The sequence below is a fragment of the Gouania willdenowi genome, chromosome 15 (genome assembly GCF_900634775.1).
Source record: "Gouania willdenowi chromosome 15, fGouWil2.1, whole genome shotgun sequence".
NCBI lineage: Eukaryota > Metazoa > Chordata > Actinopteri > Blenniiformes > Gobiesocidae > Gouania > Gouania willdenowi.
Genome location: NC_041058.1, coordinates 26,399,876 through 26,422,363, shown reverse-complemented (window position 1 = coordinate 26,422,363; position 22,488 = coordinate 26,399,876). Strand labels below are relative to the sequence as shown.

Here is a 22,488-nt window from a genome sequence, read left to right as displayed (position 1 = left end):
TTATTTCTTACTACTGTAATGTGTGTGTATCTAATCCTTATTTTTGAACAGTGTTTTACTTAATTATACACTTATTTAACACAGTGGCGGCTGGCCAATAGAGGGCGCAAGGGCGCCGCCCTACCACTCACCGCGTTTGTTTGTGTAAGACATAAAAAATAATAAAAAATGAACAATGAATTCAAATTGATAGTTGAATCGTTATTGTTCCTACTGACTGCTGCACTTTTTTAACAGCTCTCAGGAGGTTCAATCACAGCCTGGAGTTTGTTTTTTAAGTATGGAAATGCCATTTGTTTTTAAGGGGACTTTCAGACTTGGATGGCACACTTACACTAATTGGGTGAGAGAGACTCGCACTAATATGTACGTCACTGCTTCTTTAGACCTACATCACAATAAATTACCAAACGTTATCCATCAATCCATTTCCTGACCCGCATGCTCATTTTCAGAGTTGCAAGGTTCTGCTGGTGCTTATCTCCAGCCGTCATCAGGAGCAAGACGGGGTTACACCCTGGACAGGGTGCCAGTCCATCAGTCCATATGATTTGATTTTGATAAATTACAAGTAAAAGTCAATGGTTTAAGAGGGCTGGAACGCACAGGTGCGGAGTTCTGGGACTTCTAAAAATGTCAATTGAGCATCCTGGCACTTAGAGAAGTGCCAACAACGCACTTTCAACATTCCAGTACACTCACCAGCGTGTGTATTTTAATCCTTCAAATAGCTGCTCCACCGCTTATCACAGCACATCAGCCTTCACAGTGCGCATACCAAGCATCCAAATTAGTCCAGTTCCAAGGTTGAAACCCTACTTTTTAAAAATTATTATTAGAAGTTTATGCTTTGAGTAGATTCCAATTTATTTTGCTGTTTATCTTATTTTCTGTTGGTTTTTGATTGTCAATGTTGTGTATTGTTTTAATCCATTTTTTTATTTTGACTTTTTTTTAAATTAACAATTAAAACACCACAAAACAGTCACATATTTAAATGTATACTATTAAAATATTCAATAAATGTCGTATTGTCGGTTTTCATTCAAATATCACGTCCCAGCAGCTCTGTCGTAAAAATTGCTAGTGAAGGAACGACGTAGGGTTAGAGTGAGGGTCACTTCCTTACGACAATCAAAAACTAAACAGAAATGTATTATAAAAAGCAAAGGAAATGTAACTGTGTTCTCATTTGGATTATTTAAATTCTATATACATAAAAAAAAAAAAAAAGTAAGGATTTGAGCCAAGTTCGTCCCTTTCCTTTTGGGTCTTAGGGATCATGCTGCACAGGGAGAGGAAGGGCCTCTATCAGGTGGAGGTTGTGCTCATTAAACTTAACAGCACAGGCTCTGTCTGACTCCATCCAGCTGCCCTGTAACTCATATACAAAATATAAAAAATCGTTTGTTGTAAATGTGATCTACTAACTGCTAGGGAGGTAAAGTTCAAACATTGTTGCAACCTAATGGGGAAAAAATGGGGATTCGAACTAGCAATCTTTGTATCAAGAGCCAAAGTCGTTTAGGGTTGCGCTACACAAGCCTGCGGAAAGTGACCTTTTTTCTTAAAGATTGAATCATGCAAAAGAGAGTACCAGCACTTTTTTTGAGCCACTTATTAAAGCACTGAAAAAGGATCAGTGCCATACCCTAATGTGCTGTGAAACACATCACAATACTGGTACATTCCTAATCAACTTTGGGTTGAATGTTGAATGATTTATTTTTATTAATATTGGTATTTTTATGGTTAAAGTTACTTGTGTTGTATTATTATTATTGATGGAAAATATTTGTTTACGTACTGTGAGTTATTTTTGTGGGATTATCTCTTCATGATTGTAAGTAGGATTATTCTGTGCGGATGAAAGTGTAATTTGGATCTTTTCCTCTTCCTTTGGAATGAAGAAGCTCTTCTTACACTGATGATCCATCAGCAAACTGCTCAAAGCCACACTTTAAACACCAAGTGTGCGTCATAGAAACTGACGAAGACACCACATCCTGTGTCACAAAGTTGATGACATTCTTTTGTTACCACGGTTTCACTTGATGAGTTACATAAACTCTGTGAATCCAATGATGTGATATTTGGTGATTTTAAAAGGGGATTACTGGTGATGCTAAGAAAATGAACCAACCAATGAACAATTTTTGTTCTTCAAACTTATTTCTATTGTCTATTGCATTAATACTATTTTATTAGTTAACAGAAATAACAGAGATCACATGGAGAATCTTCTTGGGAAATTAAGAAATGCAGATGTGCAGTCACTCCTGAAGCTGTGTAAAACATGTTTTAAAAATACTTTCTGATCATAAAAATGTAAAATGTTTAACGTGTCCTGAAAAGCTTTGTGCAGTGGCTGTATTGTAGCCTATGAGGTGGGATTATTGCTAGTTGAAGGTGTCCTGAATGTTGAAGGATCATAACAGAAAGAAACTATTAGCTACACTCTAAAAATATATCCTCACATGTATGAGAGCCAGGGGTGGACTGAACATCTGGCATACCAGGCCAAAAATGGCAAAAACATTGCAAGAAAAAAGTGTAAAGTGACTGAAATGGGCCAAAAGCAGTTGAGTGGCCTAAAATTGGGAATCAGGTGGTATGTAATGGCAAAGGGTAGCTTAAATGGACAAAATGTGGCAAACGATGATCAAAAAGGGCAAAAATGTTTAACAAAAAGAGGAAAATGAAGGGACAAAAGAAAACACGTGGTATTTATTTTATTTATTTATAGCTTATTTGGAAAAAATGTGGCCAAAAAAAAGTAAGAAAAGACAAAAATTTGATGAAAGTGTCAAAAAGAACTTGCAAAAATGGACCAAAAATAGGAAAAAGGGGCTATTTAATGGCAAAGGGTAGCTAAAATCTAAAAAAAAAATGTCAGAACTTTGTAAAAATGGGACAAAAGAAGTTGCAAAATGGCCAAAGAATATAGGTAAAAAAGGGTTCAAAAGTTTCCCCTTTAAAGCTTTTCTGGGGGAATAATATTTCTAATTAAGACATAAAGAGCCACAGGTTGAGCATCACTGTTACTGATAATGTAGTGGGCTGGTCTGGACAGAAAATGCCACGACTGAATTTTTGTCCCAGTCACCCCCTGATCAGAGCTGTGCATCATATGGCAATGCACAGCTCATTTTAGAGATCTCTTTGAATAAAATGTGTCTTCAGTTAAATTTAACATGGTAAAAAATATATATACTGTAAAGATCGACCATTTCCACACGAGCAAACAAAGGTGAAAAGAGAAAACCTCCTTTTAATGAACCAGACTCAGAGGTGGATCATCTTCTTGCTTCGTGTGAACAGATTTAAGCATTTAACAGTGATGATAATCACCTCTAGATTCTACAGTAAGCGTAAAGCAGCCATCTGCTCCATAACAACATATTGTGTTTAGTTGGTTAATTTATTCTTCCTGAATAATAGACACTGAATGATCCCATCCTCTACAAATGTAACCTTTCCTCCTTAACCTACTTAGATATGCATGTGCATGCCCATCACACTAATTCAAATGAGCAATCGTTATCCACTCTCCATGGCAACAGTACGTTTATCTGTGTTGAGTGTAAGGCAATACAGAAGACACATGTAAATGTCCTGTGTATTGTGAGTGATATTATGAGTAGCCCTGAGGCGATGGTTGTATGTGTGACTGACTACTGTTTTGCTTGGAGCATCACTCTCCTTAATCTGTGGCTGTAGGGTGGTACCACATGTTTATGAAGCAGCAGTGACGTATGCTTCTCTGCAGGCTGCAGGTTTCTTCAAAAGGCTCATCCATGGATGAGTGAGTTCTTTTCTGTGCTGCTCCAGTGTCCCTGAATGGACTTCATTAGGACGTGCATTTACAACCAGAAGTGAAAAGGAGTGGACAGCAGTGTTGGCCAATTTATAGAAACGCTAATTGTGAGTAAAAAGTTTACATGTTTGTACAAAATTAAGCCTTTTTTTCTGTTTTTTTTGTCCTTTTTCTAAATGTATTTACTTCCCTGCGTTTCATTTGTTTTGTCTGAAGCTAATTACAACAATAGTCAAACCAGCTGTTTTTCTTCTATGTCCTGAACCTGCAGCTCTAATGACAGCCTTCATCGAAGACACTGAAGAAAGTACCCAAAAAAAAAACAGAATAGGTTTATACTGAGTTCTAAAGCTGCCAGTGGAATAATAAAACTGCTGCATAAGACAAACATCAAAAAAGGTCTAAATAAGGAACACGTTTAGTGCAAAGCCTCTGGAACACAAGCTTTGCACCAAACGCTGAATCAACTTTTTTAGATTTACTGAAATCAGACACAAGCTTGATTAAACTTGCTTTCACTGAATACCAAAGATAGCACAATGATAAACAGTTCTGTTAAACAGTGTGTTCATTGTTCAGAGTTATCAAGAACTTCTCGAGGCATCAGCTGTGTTTTCTATACAAACTCAGTGTGTCCTTTTGCTTTTCATGTGACTCAAGCCGTCAGTAGTTTTATTATTGTGCTTCTTTGCTTTGTACTGAGGGGTGAGCCCTTTGAACAATTTGAACACAGGGATTAAATCTTTCAGCGTGGGGCAGTGATAAAAGGCCATCGGGAGCTGAGTTTCTGCCGAGTTTCTGCCGAAGCCTACGAGGAGCAGACGAACCCAGACTACTTCAAGGACATGGAGGATCGTGACTCTCTAGCATCAGAGAAGCTTCTTTCCACAGGATATAAAGCAGAGGGCCACCCTCTCAGTTTCAGTGTAACCTGGGACTTAGCCTTCTATGGAGAGGATTGTTTCAGTGAAGAGGTGGTCCATTATGCAGGGAATCTGGCACAGCACTCAGAATCTCCATGTCTGGATGAGAAAGCACAGGTAGGTAAAACAGTGACCTTTGTCTTAATTTAGCATTCAGTAGAATGTAATTTATTGGTAATGTTCTTATCACTTTCAGATGGTGACCTGTATGTGTCTTTTTGTAAATAATGAATCAAAATTGTATGTTCAAACTTTTTTTATATTACAGTGTCAATCATCAAAAAAAAATTTAAAATGTACATTGTACAAATGTACTGGGCTTAACCTTAGACACGTTAATCCCAAATACCTGCTTTAGGTACTACCATTCACTCATTCCCCCTGTCCACAGCCACCACCATTATAGCTAAGCTTCACACTTGTCACCATACTGGGTGGATTACACAACATAATAAGCACAATATATTCTACAACCTCACATCTCACCCTCACTGCAAAACAATCTATTCTTCCCCACCTTTTCTATTTCCTCCCTTTCCCCTCCCCTTCCCCTTCCCCCTCCACTTAGGTGTAACACTGCTCTCCCTTTTTATATCCTCCCTATAATAAAAGATTTCTTACCCTTCCTTAGGGAGGGCTGGTGATGGTCACAATTAAGCAATAAAATAAATCAATGTATTTTATTGCAATAACAAAATATGCATTGCTGTCTCATAATGATTGCACTTCCTGTGGTGTTGACCTTTGACAGCATGTGCAGACAAGTAAAAAAAATGTACATTTGTAATTAAATAAAAAATATCCATCTAATCCACATTGTTGTTTTAGTTACAGTGATCTCTACATAAACTATATGCAGAGTGTATCTCTATACCATCTGAATGTAGCAGCATAAAGTGAGGCCTGACAACTTAGTGTCCAAGTCTTCTCTGACCTCTTGTATTAAAGCTGCAGTTTGTAAAGTTTTTTTTTTTTTTTGTTTTATTTGGTCAAAAATCCATAATCATCATATTGTGATGGACTGGGTCCATTGTTTATGTTGTTCTACTTGTGTATTCAATGATTCGCTAATATTGAGATGTCCCATGGCTTTGAAGGCATCATCGTTACGTGCAGCTTTCCCTACCAATGTGTATCTTTGTTTACGGGTGTTCTAAGTGGTGATTGGCTGGGAGGCTGGGGGGAGGCGGTGTGTAGGCGGGGAAAATTTGGTTCAGAGACGTGAGTAATCGACAGAGAAAGACGGTACTTTGTGGCTGTGTTCAGTTTTATTCTGGCGTCGACTACGGCCCACAGCAGTCGGGTTTTAATGTCCTTCATTAAAGGCTACAAAACTTGGATTACGGCTGGAGGCTCGTCATTACAATATTATATTGTATTGCATAATGTAATCCAAAGTATTTTGAGTGGACAGGTGAATCTCTCCTCCTTCTTCTGGCTCTGTAAATGAGCTTTAGAAATACAGGAGTGTGACGCTGGACTTCAGCCAATCAGAGATCTTTCTACCAACAGAGCGATCCCATGAGCTTTTTTAAGCATTACTATTGGCTACTCGAGATGCTTGTCAAAGGTCAATGCATGTTCCTGATCTGAGAGTAGGGAAAGTCTCATGGTCCTATGCTACAAATCCAGATAATTATATCCTGGATTAATCTCCGTTAGCAGGCTTCACCTAACCAAACATTCCCTGTCAGAGAGAAGCTGTTTTATGAGTGTCGATCACAACACGCTAATTTAAGCCAAGTGTTTTCAGCCTCGCATTCACATGAAAGGGGTGGAGATCGCAGCGACTGACCAATCACTACAATGGAGAAAACTGCCAGAGCGAGTGTTTTCACTGGAGGAACAGCTTATGATCTTAAATAAATATCATGAATTTAAATCCACGATGACAGCGAAGAGCAACAGTAGTGCTGTGCACAGCAGGAGACCAGTTAGGTGTTGCTTAAAGCTGATAACCAGAGTTTTTGAGAAATCTATGTTTATGTATGATTCTTTTGAAATGTGAAAAAATACCTAACTAGTCTTTTACTATCGTCTACTGCCGGTGGTCATTCATATACTTTAATGTATAAAAGTCCCTCCTTCGTCCTATAGACCCTTATACAAATGGAAACAATGTGCCCAGCCAAGACTTCTTGCTTTTGAAACTGTCACTCAAAGTGAATGCGGAACTGTGCACGGAAAAAAAACAGCAAACAGGTAAATATGATTTTGGCTCTTACCTGACCCATAGACCTATATCAATGCAACCTGATGCAAACTAATGTTCCACAATGCGTGTTCAGAAAAGTAGAGCCGTGGCTTCTGGTAGATTGGGAGAGAAGTGAGGCTGTTTAGGGCAGGACATTGAGATGTTTCTCAGAAACTCCAGATATCAGCTTTAAGTTTAGAATTATGAATGATTAAAATCCATAATTCAGACCAAAAATCACACTGTTGTTAAAGAAAAGGCAGGAATGAAAGGACCCAGGCATCATATTAATCCATTGGATGGGATAATCCATTCAATGGATTAATATCATAAATAATGTGACACTTTTACACATTCACAGAGTGGGTGATTCGCATTCACAGAGTCAGCTGATGAAGCTTGTGTCTCGATCCATATGCACGGACGAGTGAATTCACATATTCATTAATTCATTGAATTAACAAACAGTCCCCTCCAAAAGTATTGGGACAGCAAGATCAATTCCTTTATTTTTGCTGTGTACTGAACACATTTGGGTTTCAGATCAAAACATGAATATGACACAAAAGTTCAGAATTCCAGCTTTTATTTAATGGTATTTACATCTAGATGTGTTAAACATCTCAGGACAGAGCATCTTTTGTTTGAACCCACCAGTGGGTGGGTTCAAGTCAGCAAAAATATTGGAACAGACATTATTAAGTTCACTTAAAGTTAATAACATTTAATATTTGGTGGCATAACCCTTACTTGCAATAACTGCATCAAGCCTGCAACCCACTGACTTCATCACACTGTTGCATTCTTCATTTGAAATGCTTTTCCAGGCCTTTACTGCAGCCTCTTACACTTCTTGTTGGTTTCTGGGGGTTTCTCCCTTCAGTCTTCTCTTCAGGAGATAAAATACTCTATTGGGTTAAGGTCCAGTGATTGACTTGGCCAGTCTAAGGCCTTACACTTTTTTCCTCTGATAAAGTCCTCTGTTGTGTTGGGAGTGTGTTTTGGGTCATTGTCTTGTTGCATGATGAAGCTTCTCCCGATTAGTTTGGATGCACTTTTCTGTAAAATGTCAGACAAAATGGTTTTGTAGACTGTAGACAGAATTAGGGGTGTGACGATACTCTCAGCTCATGAGACGAGACACGATATTGGGTTCACGAGAACGAGATGAGAAGAGATTTTAAGATGATGATATGATTGGACCAACAGACTTTTATTTAACCGAGTTAAATAAATGCATTTTAAAATGTTTTATTAGAACTCTTTACATGCATGATGTAAGCATGAGCTTTTAATATACTTCTTCTTCCACAAATTAAAACTAAAAATAAAATGTATAAAAGTTCAAATTAAAAAAAATCATATATTTCTTTTTTTTCAAGTGCAAACAACGTTAGGTGCAAAACCAAATCAAAGTTCTACTCTGTCAATACAGGGTGCAAATAGTGCAAAAGGAACCTGACCAAGTATGTCATTAACAACATGCTGCAACTACACAGCCATGTTCTTATAACTGTTAATAAACGTCTTCTTCCACAAATTGAAACTAGAACTAAAATTTACTCCTCCTCCTCTTTTTTTCCTTCTCCTGCTTTAGGTTCTGGCAGGCTAGACGTAGCAAAGGTGCCTCACTGCCCCTACAAGGCACGGTAGCTTAGTGTTAGCACGTCCGCCTCACAGCAAGAAGGTTCTGGGTTCAAGCCCTGGGATGAACACCTGGGTCCTTTCTGTGTGGAGTTTGCATGTTCTCCCTATGCTACGTGGGTTTATATAGGCAAGTGAGTGGTTGTACCCCTGCCCAGCGCCCAATGAGAGCCGGAGATTGGCCCCCGCGACCCTGAATAGGAACAAGTGGGTCTGAAAATGAATGAAAAGATTTTTAAAGCGACGAGAAATCTGGTCATCTTTAATCTTGCAAGATCTTGTGACATGATTGACAGCCTCGAATCTTGCGTAGCTCTCTTTGTGAATAGCAGTTAGGTCTTGAAGGAAAGCCGAGACACCATCAAACTTTTTTGTTCATTTGTTTTGTCTTTTTTGAGTTACTAGTACTAGTAGTAGTACCTCTATGATCTGATCATCTGAAGAAGACATTGGTAGAATTTCCAGTGGGAAGGATACTTAAGTCCTCCTGCCGAACCCTACTGTGCAGACTCTGGCTTCAAATGACATCAAATTTGAAAGATGAAAGTGCCCCTAAGCACTTTATTTTGGCTTCAAAAATGTTGAGTGGGAACAGCTACAGTGCACGCCCACTGGGGAAGACATATACCAAGGAAGACGGGAACTGCATTTCCCAGAGATCTCTGTGGGATGGTGTCATCATAGGGTGCTGGAGTAATGACGTCAAGTTGCATCTTTGGCATCGATCCGGAGCCGAGTGGAGGCAGGTTCTCCTCGGAGCTTCCTCCATTTCGGATAATTGCACTGACTCAATGATGCAGTCGGTCTGCCATGATCAACATCATGGGCTGAAGTTGACATGACAATCGACAGGGTGAGTAGAAGGGAGCTAGATGTTTTGACAGCTGTCATGCTTGAGCTTGCAAGGCGTTTGCGGACGAAGCGTGCAGAAGTAGGAGTGTTTGCGGTGGTTTAAATGCAGCGCTGTGACTCACTTTAACCAATGGGATGCATGGAACATGATCAGCTGGATGATTAACCGACTAGGGAATTACTACTGTCAGCTGGTCGAGCTGGCGAGCATTACTTCCGTGCCTGCCTGAACAAACGCAATGCTCACTTTTTATTTTATTGCTGACAATAAGTATAATTATTCTATCTTGTGATTTTAGGTGTGTTGTGCATTCCAACACATTTTAAGGCCTATTTTGTTTTGCAGGCAAGAGCTGTCCATTAACTCATGCCATTGACGAGATAACTCGTCATTTCAAATCCAAACGCTCATTGCCATTGACGAGATAACTCATCATTTGCGTTTTTTCACGGGGATTACTAGAAAACACCCTCTCATCTAAAGGTGCACTGCTGCCATCTTCAGGGCACAGTTGGTCACTACATCACCCCGCAGCTTAGATATTGATGAGGGACCTTTGCCAGGGTGTTTTCTAGTAATCCCCGTGAAAAAACGCAAATGACGAGTAATCTCGTCAATGGCACTGAGCATTTGGATTTCAAATGATGAGTTATCTCATCAATGGCACTGAGTGAGTTAATGAAGTGTGATTTGGCTTGAGGATGTATAGAACAAGAAAATGTGGTCAATAATTACCATGTCATTCCCTCCAAACTAGCTCTGAATATCGTCTTGTTTTCTACACCTGCTTTTTCCCGTAAAAAGTGGCAGGGGATGGCATTTATGGGGTTTGTATGGGGTGGGTGTATTTTAAACGATGTAAAAGAACTTTGAGCTGCATCTAATTGTATGAAAAGTGATTTTTATAAATAAACATTGATTGATTGATTGATTGATTGATTGAATGAATGATTGATTGATGTAACTAGCTCCGAATATTAAAACATCATTTAGCCATCAACATTGGAAGCTATTATCCTTAGTGAACAAATATTAGAGAGACTCCTTTGTTTTTTGACTGTTTGATGGCCTTTGATGTTCAGCTGTAACTTTTCTCTCCTTGTACTTTGTTTGTGTGATGCTGGTTTGATAACAAGAGGAGGAAAAAAAACTACTCACTGAAAAGCATGTGCCGCAGTTTTCAGGCCTGATTTTGTATTTTCTTATGAACAGGAACTTCAGCAGCAGCTGACAATTGAAACAAGGAATTTAAAGAAAACAAGAAACTTCTACAAAAAGCTGATTCAGCAGGAGAAGATAAAGAATGGTAGGTTATGGCAACTCAGAAAAGAGTGTTCAAGGTTCCCTGTGCAGAATGAAACGCCTTTTCACTGTCACCTAAAGGGAGCGACAAAACACTGATGCTTTCCAAACTGAAGTTGCAACTTGAAGAGCTCAAATCAAAGGTTCTCTTCCTGGTCTGCATGAAGAAATATCTGCAGGTATTTAAAGTTCCCATCACCAAGGTTTCATTTTTCAGTCAAGCTCAACTTCCTTTTCTGTTCATTTTTAGATCCTGAGCATGGACCAGTGGGGTGTTGAGGTGTCGTTGCTGCCCTCGCTGGCTGTTTGCAGATTTGGCTCTTTGGATCATCAGCCCTCTGAGGAAACAACTCTTTTAAGCTTTAGTATTAGCAAAGGGAAAAGCACCCTACAGAGTGGATCACCTCTGGACCTCATGGCCTACCTCTATGCCAGGTGACACTTAAAGGGTTTATATTTTAAACAGTATATCATTTAGTTAAATTGAGTGTGCTTTTATTAAATAAAACTATATGGAAGCCATAATAGGTTGAGCCTTGTGCTTTGATGTGTCTATAAACCTTATTTGTGAAGGACTCACAGCATTAGCTATTAGCTCTGACGTCTTGAAAACACTGAATTTCTGAATGTTATTGCAAGTCGTTTCACACAAATTGAGGAAACGAGATTCGGGTGAGATAATTATGCTTGTTAACAGTTACTTACTACTGCTTTTGATGTACAGTCAGCAATGTTGGATAGCTGGCATGATTTGAGCTAGCAAGACCTGCTCTAAGCTCTACCCCCTCATCCTGTATACTGCCTTCAGGGCTCAGTCCAAAGATACACCCCTAGATGCTTGTTGCTGTGGGAGTGTGTCTTTGGATAGTTTGGTGATAAGCCACACCCACTTCCTTACTTTTTGTAAGAAAGTAGGTAATTACCTTACCGAGGCCGTTTCTGCTCACTTCCTCGGCCTGAGCCAATCAGAGCCATACAGAAAAAACGTCATATCTCTAGCGCCAAGCTGTGTCCAAACAAACATGGCACCCGCCACGGAGAAGATGCTCAGAGCTGCGCTGGATATATTGTTGAAACCATGACAATAAGAGGCTTTAAAACCGTAAGTCTATACCGTACTGCACGCCATTTTCCACTGACAGTTCTATTTAGAGAAACATTTCTAAGCTTGTTGTGCTATTGTCGTCAGGTCCGCCCATCATTTGATTGGTTATTCTGCGTGCTTCCAGACTAATCGCCTGTATTCAACATAGAATGATATTAGGATGGATTCCAGGCTTGTCTTTGGATGCATTTGTCATGAAAACAACGAATCCCCCCAAAGCAAAACAAATATTTAGCTGTCCAACACAAAGACAGTAACCTCCGCATCACTTTTAAGGCCCTTCAGATGCCTCATTTGTGCTCAATATTCCTGGGAACAGTTTCCCGCCATGAGTGTGCATGCAGGGATAGGGATTATCAGAGTGGCAGAACAAGATATGAAGGCATCGGATTGGTTCTTTCCATTTGGAGCCAATGGCAGGGATTGGTCAGATTTTTTTTTTACAGAAATGCAGCTGGTAAAGGGGTCTGATTCTTTTTGTTCCTTTTTCTAAATACATAATATATTGATACTCTCAGAATGAATCCCCCATCTGATGCAAATGCAATGTACTGTGTTTTCCTTATCTTTAATTTTGCATTACATTATTTAATGCTGATAGTCTATGTTAAAGGATAGAAAATGTAGCAGCAGTAGCAGTGAGCTCTGCTTTAGCGCTGCAGGCAGAGGAGGACTGCTTTGAAGCCATCCACCATTGAATCAACCCTTTTTCTGCACAAGAACATGGAATATCCTTCTTTTTTATGTGTGAATTATGTAAATAGATCCACTGAGTCTCTTGCACTCACTGCTCGGATGTTTGCGTTGGACGTTCGCTTTTTGCCCCGTGCCTGATCTGTTGAATATCAATATACCGACATTCTATCCGTACGCAGCGCCCCTCATTGGCCAGTTTAGGTCACGTGATAGGTCAGTCATTGGCTAGTTTAGGTCATGTGACAAAACCTAACCCTAACCGTAACCCTAACCCTAAAAATTGTTGCGATATAGGGTTATAACCTAAGACGTACGTGTACTTCGGTAAACATACCAATAGCACCGGGGGTTGTCCGTACGGCAACTGTACGAAAAGACACTTTCTTAATAAAAACGGGCTTAACAAGAAAACAAAAGTAATCATGTCATTTGTATGAGGAAAAAATAGGTTGTAACTGTTGGTTTCAGATCGAGCTCAGATATAAATATCTGATTGTCTGTTGGGTTTGCTCTGTCAGGTACGGGTTTGACTGGGACAAAAATATATATACCAAGACCTCTGCGCATGCCTCCGCGAAACTAAACAGTAGTTTGTTTCACCGTGCTTGTCTTCTTTCAGTCTCTAAGCCTTCTTTTTCTTCTACTTATGTATTTCTGGCAAAGTCTCTAAGCTATCGAGAACATGCATCAGTGTCATTTGAAGTCACGTCTGCAGAACTTTGTATGAAATTTGGGCCCAGAATTGCAGAACAAAAATACATCACAAAGTCTGTTCAAAGCAATAGGGAGAAATGTGTGTGGACTCATTATTTTTGGTTTTGAACTCCCATTAGCATTAAAAGTCTTAAAATTATTGGGGTTTTTTATATTTCTTTAAGCCTGCTCTATGCTGCTTTAAGAGTTTTAATAAAAGGAAAGTATTAGACATTATTATAATATGAGTACACACTGGAAGTAAACATTTTTATGTTCAAGTATGTACTGTATGTGGTCTTCTCCAAAAGTCTGAGTGAGTTAGATATTTTTGCGTTCATTTATTCATAGTTTTAAGTAACAGGCATGGAAGATGTAGTTTATTTTTGCAGGCTTGGGATCATGAGTTGGAGACTTGTTGTCTCTTGGGTTGTATTAAACATTAAGTGTTTCTGAACAGGATTGCAGACCTCCTTTAAAAAAGGACCCAACACTACAGCTATGACTCCCCATAGTTTTATTTTCTGTGTCTTGTTTGCAATGGTTGGTGCAGGCAACAATAACAACAATGCCACAAAAAGACAATTTATAACTAGTTCTGCTTCTGCAGCCTCAGGCTGAATTGTTTTTGTTTTAAAGGCTGTGGAAAAGGACTCTGTTAAGTTTATATAAGAGCAAATACATTCTGTATCGGAAAACTACTTCACATGGCTGTGTATCAACCAATAAGGATCTTAGAGGGGCGTTTAGGGATATTTTCTTAAAAAAAGTACAAAACATTTTTGTGTTTTGTTAGAATAGTTTTTCCACCTTTAGATTTGTTGCTTGATTGCATGATTCTTTTCTCTCTCACACAGACGAGCTGTTTTAGAGGGCTACATCCAGCAGTTTCTGTACACTTATCGTTTCCTCTGCACTGCTGAAGAGTTACTTCAGTTCATTACGGAGAAATTCATTAACGCCTCAAGGTACGAGATTTGTCATTATGAAGAAAGAACTACTAAGAGTCTGCTTAACGCAGAGCACAGTGTCACATAGTTTTAGGCTTTATTGCATTGATTTTTGGTGACAGAGAAGGTCCTGACATGTCAGCAGACAGTGAAAAGATCTTCCATCGCAGTCTGGATCTGCTCCACTTGTGGATAACACACTGCAGATCAGTGGACTTTACGCCGAAGTCCAACTTGGTGGAGTTGTTGGAAACTTTCCTTCGTACTGAGGTAATCCATTAATTAATGAATTTCTGAAGGAAATGTTTGTTCATGTCCTCAAAGTAACAACATAAAGCAGTATAATGTGGGTAATAATTGATTTATAAAACATTTCATCAAATCATTACTATCGTTACAGCGAGTTTGACCTTTTCCCAACACTCAGAGCAAGACAAACACAAGAGCGGGTAGTCAGTAGGCGTGGGAGGATACACTGAGTTCATGATACGATACACAGCATTGGTTTTCAATGAGATAAAAGGTTTTGGAAAGGTAAAACGACAAAATTATAATTATTCATTTGGATTAGTTGACTTTGAACTCTCTATGAGCTGTTTTACAAGTTTCAAACTGTTAATAAAGATAAAATAAACATATGAAATACGACGTTTTCTTTTTAATGTGCAAAAACTTTAAGTGCCACTGTTAGGCTGGCAATTCATGCTACTCTGAATATATAAGCACACAGCTAATATATGGTCCTCATCATCATGATATCCATTAAAATAAATCCACACAGTCTACTATAGGGCTGGGTATCGCCAGGTACCTCGCAATATGATATATCAATTTCACACACATGCGCACACACACACCACACACACACACACACACACACACACACACACACACACACACACACACACACACACACACACACACACACACACACACACACACACACACACACACAGTAAATTTGTAAATATTCATTCCTCACCTGTTGTCTCATTGTTCTGTGTATGTACTGAATTATCTCTGTTTCATGTATACTGTATATAATGTATACATATGGTTTTCATCATGTATTGTATGTTGCAATTAAAAAAAGAGGAAAAAAAAAGATATTTGGCGCCAGTGAATCGATAATGTATCGCAAGACGAAACTTTGAAATATATCATCGTATCAATATTTTGGCACACCCCTAGTCTACTACACCATGGACTGTTCATGGTCCACACAAACTTTCTTTCCTGTGGGAGCAGCATCATCTCCTTGCTGCAGGTAGTTCCTCTATGTAAATGGCTATAGGCTTATTGAAACTAAAAATAGAATGGTTGAATGTTATTTTTCTATGCATAAGGCAATTGTTACATTATATTCTGATGATTCATGTCTGGATCATTAGGTGATACCCATGCACAGCCAAGGTGAGGTCCTTCTGGCTGCGCTCCACAGCTCTCAGAGTCCTGCCAAAGGGAGCCTTCTCGACTTTGACGAAGACGACGAGAATTTGTGTTTGTGCACATCTACTGAAGATCTGGGCAAAAAGGTCCTCACATTTTGACTTACATTAAGTTTGAATGAAATATTTATTTCTCTGTGCTCTAACTAGACTAGAACTAACAGTAGCGTGAGAAAAGTGTAGTATTATTAGACTCCAATCATCTTTCTCTGTTGTTTAGTGGAAAATCTCTGGGGTGGTGGAGCCCTCTAGTTCCCTCCCTAAAGACAAGGAATACTCCATTGCTGCAGCCCTGCCTAAGCCTTGCTATGGGTCTCTGGTAGATGACCTGTCAAATGTTTGCCTGCAAAGTGAGGAGCAGATCCCCTTCAGTCAGAGTGAATACAGCTCACAGCAGGTGGCACAGCAGCTCACCCTCCTGCAGCAGGTTTGTAATGTTCACCTTTAAACCACTAGAGGGAGACAACACTCCACAAATACTCTGAGTGAGACCACTTGTTTTATAGTTGGGTTTTTATTTTTATTTTTTTTATTTTTACCACTTGTGTCCAGTGTTGGGAGAAACTATTTATTTTTGTAAAATATTAAAGTAATATATTCCTTTTTGAAGTAACTCAGTAGTGTAACTCATTACAAAAGTGAAAAGTGGTAATATATTACTAGTTACCATTAAAGTAACTCAAGTTACATGCATATTTAATGAAAGTGCATATTTGCTTTGTTTTCTCACTGTTTTCAAGTATTTGAGAAAAAAAAAAAGATCATTATAGTTAAATATAACTTATGGGGAACGAAAAAGAGCTTTCTGCTCCTGAAACAGCAGAAGTATTTGAAACTTTGACCAATATTGTTTGAACGCTATCATTGTGATGTAATTAGTGTTCTGGACCAAAAGTAACTCAAAGTAGTGTAACTCAGTTACATTTAAAAAAAACTGGAATATAGTAATACAAATATATTAAGTTTTTTTTCCCAGTAACTCGTGATATAAATATATTACAAGCTTAGAGTAACTTACCCAACACTGCTTGTGTCACGCAGGAAATGTTTCAAGGATGCCATCCCGTACATTTTCTTAACTCCAGGACACAAGGAGGGAAGGACACCTTATTGACTGACATTAGGTGAGTATAGTGCTCCCCTAATAGAACTTAAATCTTTTCTTTATGATGCAAAATTAAAAAAAAATGTGTAGCAAAGTGTTATATTTACAAAGGCTGCAGTTCAAACAAGGTTTGCCCGTCACATTGAGAACACTTTTTGAATATCGAACTGTTTGATTATATAGAAGTAATTAGGTTTTCATGATATGCATTCTCCAAAGCATGTTAGCAGTGCCAGATAGAATGCAACCATTTTCAAGCTAAGTTGTGTGACTTATATTATCTTTATTATTAGGTTATATAACATTAGAGTTTAGTTTAGTTTACTTGAGCAAGAAAGCTTATAGGCGCCTCCCCAATATTAATTTATTATTAAAAACATAAGACATCAACAAGAGAAAAGAAGAAAAAAGAAAAGCATTTTGGTACATTTTGACATCACAGATAATTATCACAAACTACACATATTGATACAGCATTTGTATTAATTCCAAATATTACGTGGTTACCTAGTTAAAAAAGAGCTATGGTCCAATGTTGTTTGCATATTTCTCCAAAACACTTCTCTCATAATGTATTTTGAATATCTGCGGACGAGTAGCACTTTTCAGGTTTACACCTTCTCCTGTGATACATTGACTCTTCAGGGTAGTATGAGCTACTGTACATTCAGATGAAGCGTTCCCCTTCGGCAGTATCTCCCCTCTCTATTAGCAAACTTTTGTTGAATGGTTATTGGAAATTCATTATTTCTCAAAAAGTCGGGTTTCTGGAACCTCTGGTGGTCTGCGAGCCATAAGTTGAGGCCCATGAATTACCATAAGATATTACTAAAGGGTGCACAACTAAGTTACTGCTTCTCCAGTTAGAAAATAGGGTTAGAGTCCACAAACTGACCCACATTAGTTGTGACCTGATAAAACTGAAACATTATTCCTATATGTCTGTTTTTGGGGTTTTATTATTAGTTTCTTTTATTCCTTATTTTGTCTGATAGATTCTTGTTCTATCCAGTCAGCACAATTTGATCATCCTTCAAGTGATGCAAAGGCAGAAGGATGAAGAAATTCACAATGAATGGTTATGATGAACTATTTTAAAGCAGCCCGTGACGTGTATTGAAATGTAATATTGTTTAATTATTCTGGTTCATCTTCCTGATATGTTTAACCTTTTAGTATACTTAATCTTATCCTCCCTTCCCTCTTAAAGGAAAGTGTCACAGTGTGTCCCAATACTATAGGAGCAGTGAGCAAGTGAACAAGGGCAAAGAGGGGCGCCTTCAACAGCTCCTCTCATACGCTGACAGAGTCTCTAACTGGATCTCCAAGGAAATTGTCATCTGTGACTCTGTCAAGGTGAGAGCCTATAGGTGACAATGATGAAAACCAGGGGTTGAATGGGTAAGGGGGGCACTAGACTCCCTAGAGTTTGAAAACTCTTTAATTCCTCATTTCAGTTTCTATTGAAAATATATGATAATAGGTCATGTTTCTGTGTGTCCAAGAAAAACATGCAAAATTTATAATGAAATAATTACATTATAGTGGTGGGACAATACACTGATTTCACAAGACAATGTGGTACATTTTATACAAAGGACAAAAAAAATATAATAATTCAATTTATTATTATTATTATTATTATTATTATTATTATTATTATTATTATTATTATTATTATTATTATTATTATTATATATAAAGTGCTACTGAAACTGCTACTGCTAGACTGACATTTGATGCCAATCCAAACTCGAACCACACATATCATGGCATCCTGTGAAAAAAAATTGCACACAGTATATGAACAATTTATGGTCTACACACAAACTTCCTCTGCTTACCTGTGGGGGCACCAACATGCCTCTGTTGCATCTACTAGACAGAATCAACTACAGGGTAGAGGGAGTCAGCACATCAGAATCTAAAGAGAAAAACATTGTCAAAGACACAAATATTTAAAAATATATATATTTCTATTAACCTGTCAGTGTTTTGACAGAGCTCAACTGGTTGACATCCAGTTCATTCAACAGGCCTGGCTTTGATATGTGGGTAGACACAGTGCTTCATTTAGAAATCATCAGGTCTCAGAACACTGGTTGCGTGTTGTTCCGGCAGTAAGAGAGAGACAAAAATGTCATGGAATACATTTTGTAAAAGCGCCTTTCACTAACTAAATGGGCCAATAATATCACGTGAGCACAAACAACCAATGACCCTGAATGTTTATTAAAAGAATAATGAATCAGTGTTAAGGAAGCACAGACAATCGCCCGTTACTGAGCACATCTCTCTCACACTGAGTGACGGCTGTGAAAATCTACCATGTTTCAACAACTCATCACAAAGGTACACCCATAAGGCCATAACTACTCTAATGAATCAGCAGCCCAGCAGAACATGAAAATAAAACATGTGCTTACCTTTTATTTGTCCAAAACAGCCATGGAGAACTTTGTATCCTCAACTTTTTTACAGCCGTCGCCTGCCTTGTCTCTCATAAGCCAAGAGTAGCTTTGAACTGAGCCTCTGTCCAAACCTCCCATCTCAATGTCCATATCAGAACTTTCAACATTGTCTCCTTCTCTTCTCTCTGAGTCCTCATCATGTCCACTGGATAGTTTTCCTCCTGTGTCCTCTCTGTTGGAGGTAGGTTCTCCAGCATTAGCATCATCGCTACAGGTGCTGCTACTCGCTACACTAACTGCTGCTGCAGCTTCGCGATTTCCACAGAAACAAATGTAGCCTTCTTTGCCTCAGGCTCAGCTTCAGCTTCACTTATTGACTTAAAAAAGCTCTTTAAATCCAACTGCCTTTTTTTTCCTGCCATTTTCTACCGTCTTCCAAGGTGACAGAGAAACAAAATCACACTTTAGACGTAGCTTGGGCGGGCGTGGCTTGACTTTCTCAGTTTGTACATTCAGTTTAGTGTGTACAATGACATTTCTAGTGATTTTAACTCAATAAAAGACACAGCTGTCCAAAAAGAATACTTCAAAATTTAATCAAAACACCTAAAAGCAAATGAGGTGCTAAAAAAAAATTTTTAAAAAATGAGGTGCTGGATCCAATCAAATAAGTGCCGGACAAAATCTTGGAGGTGCCGGATCTTGCTCCGACAGGATCCGGCACAAAATAAGCTCTTGGTTGACAGTAGCAAGAAAAAGATGCACATTTCTCATGTTATACTACAACTCTTGATAAAACTTTAATATATCGTATGTTTTTGACCCCATTCTCACTTTAAATGTCCAACTTTCCTTTTAATGTTCATGCATCTTTCCAACATACATGCTCTTCCCCTGTTGTTCCCCTGCAGTCACAAGTTGCCTTGCTGACCAAGTATCTGTGGATAGGAAAGCACTGTTATGAGTGGAGGGACTTTGCTACAGCCATGCAGGTCCTCGGAGGGCTGGAAAACGTGATTGTTAGGCAATTACCGGTAAGGCTTTCTGTCAGATTCCCTCACATTAAATGTTTAACAGGGATTGTTTGTTGTTTATTTCATTTCAATGTGAAAAAATCTGCTTAAATTGAATTACCGGTAGATTAAACTGATTCTAAAAACACATCTCAGTGTCACTTGTCTACTTTTGTTTGATATAACAAAACAACAGTTTTGTTTTGCCGACAGGCCTGGAAACACGTGCCTTCTAAGGTGTGCGACATCCTGGAGGAGCTTCGAGCTGTGCAGGTGGGTTTGTGTGAATGCAGTATTTGGCTGGAGGCACGGATGAACACGTGGGGCTCGGCTGCAGGGCAAACAAATCAATACAAAAATAGCTTCAAGCGCTGGGCTCACATGCTCTGAGCTTACACCTGGGTCTCCTTCTTAACCTCCTGAACCTAAGTTAGCTATATGACACATCAGTGAAAGATGGGATAACTGAGGAAAATAATAATCTAAAGACTTTGAAGTATGAAACTCATCTTTAAATATCAGATAAATCCCTGCATTACATGAAACACGGTGGCATTGATAATTATAATATCTGAAGTTTATGTTCCGCTCTGCATTTCTGGATAACGGAGTCCCTCCACAGGTTTTTCTGAAGAACGATGACGTGTGTCTGATGAGGGGTGAGCACGTTAGGAATAGACCCACTTTGCCTGCAGCACACATCCTGGCTATGCATGTGCAGCAGCTGGAGATCGGAGCTTTTACACTCACGACCGGGGCGTACAAGTGGGCCAAACTCAGGTAATCTTCAGTTATAGCTGAGTAAATTCTCTCATTGATGTTTATGACGTCCAGTCATTTCATTAAACATTAAAAAAAGCCCTCTTTAAACACATTGTCCAGGCTTTTTAACTACTTAGTTTCTGTGAGGTAGTGAACATATATATTATAAAAATAATAAAAATACATCACGATGGTGGTTTCCGGGATTAGTATACAAACCCCGACTTCTAGGTTTGTAAAATATTTAAATATTTGCTGGCAGTATGACATAGTGTTGAAATATGAGCCTTTTTGTTCTGTAGTCTGTCTTTTAAAAACACATCTATAACAATAAAAATAAGTGTTGAACAGCGAGCATGGCTCTAAAGAAAAATAGTTTGTTCTCAATCCTTTTCCTTAACAATTGTATCTCTGCATTTTAGTCCCCATTGTGGAGTTGTGTTGTGTAATCATGAGCAGAGCCAGTAAAATCATCCCTGTGCCAAACTCTGTAATGACACAAAATGTAAGCAATTACCTCAAAATGAGCTCACGCTCTTCACTCAGTGCATTCGCCTGTGACTAAGTTGGACAATTCCCTAAGAGGAGCAATTTTCCTGTGTCCTTACCTTTCATCCAATATGGCTGACCAGATGCTGGGGTCACAACAAGTGACGATTGGCTGGTAACAGCACAGCTGTTAGATATGAGGTGTCAGCAGGGGTGCCGTTGTAGCAGCAGATGGCGCCTGTGGAATGGTGCTGGATTTGAACAGGGGTCTCAGGCCAGATGCTGAGATGTGGTGGGATTTGATCCGATGCTGAGGGATCTGAGTAAAGCAGCTGGTGACCATGGATTTAGATTGTTTCACAACTCTGAAGCTGAAAATATGATGACACTGAAGCCACTGTGTCTTTGTTCTGTGTTATTGTTTGTTATTATGACCCCTGTCCTCATCTCTAGGAGCATAGCCAAGGTTGTGAGTCAGGTCCACGCTTTCCAAGAGGTCACCTACTCTTACAGCCCAATCTGGGAACTGCAGGCCTACCTTCGCTGCCGTATCATCCGACACGCAACGTCCGACCTTCGTCGTTTATCATCTGACAACAACCCCAGCTTTCAGCAGTCCAGCGAACGTCAAACACGGAGGATTCAGGACATGCTGAAGAGGGTTAAGGCAACCGTTCAGTGAGACCCTCAGTCACACCTCTTAGCTCAGAGAAAAAGGACAAAATACAGTTTTTTTTTTTTGTGTTGTATTTTATTGTGTCCAAACATTAGCATATGTCAACTCTGTGAAAAGTCTATAATTTATTGAAGGGTCATTTCAACAAATTTTCAGGGCATCCCACGCATCACAAATTGCGACAAAGTCTTGTCGCAATTTGTTCTCTCTGCAATTGGTAGAGATCGGGGAGAACTGTGCAGCATCTACTGCTCGCTAAACATGATACAACAGTGTTTTTCTGTTTAGTTTTGACAAAAAAATCACACGTTTGCCCCTCTTCATTGCTTCACATCTTCAATGAACTGTTTTTAATGTTTTATGGTGTTATTCTTCCTGTACTTACGCTGCAGCCTCTCCATCAGCTT

At 39.0% G+C, this 22,488-nt stretch overlaps 1 protein-coding gene across 1 annotated transcript in view; it reads left to right on the top strand.

Annotated features, from left to right (window-relative positions):
* kndc1 (kinase non-catalytic C-lobe domain containing 1) overlaps positions 1–22,144 on the top strand; it is a 39,400-nt gene extending 17,256 nt beyond the window's left edge. The window contains exons 2-15 of the mRNA XM_028469006.1: positions 4,567–4,857; positions 10,644–10,737; positions 10,815–10,912; positions 10,984–11,168; positions 14,085–14,195; positions 14,300–14,447; positions 15,569–15,712; positions 15,846–16,052; positions 16,667–16,749; positions 17,972–18,086; positions 20,053–20,175; positions 20,368–20,427; positions 20,777–20,934; positions 21,859–22,144. Coding sequence (XP_028324807.1) covers positions 4,567–4,857; positions 10,644–10,737; positions 10,815–10,912; positions 10,984–11,168; positions 14,085–14,195; positions 14,300–14,447; positions 15,569–15,712; positions 15,846–16,052; positions 16,667–16,749; positions 17,972–18,086; positions 20,053–20,175; positions 20,368–20,427; positions 20,777–20,934; positions 21,859–22,087 — 2,046 coding nt within the window. The 3' untranslated portion in view covers positions 22,088–22,144. The remainder of the gene's footprint in view (positions 1–4,566; positions 4,858–10,643; positions 10,738–10,814; positions 10,913–10,983; positions 11,169–14,084; positions 14,196–14,299; positions 14,448–15,568; positions 15,713–15,845; positions 16,053–16,666; positions 16,750–17,971; positions 18,087–20,052; positions 20,176–20,367; positions 20,428–20,776; positions 20,935–21,858) is intronic.
* The last annotated feature ends 344 nt before the right edge of the window (positions 22,145–22,488 follow it).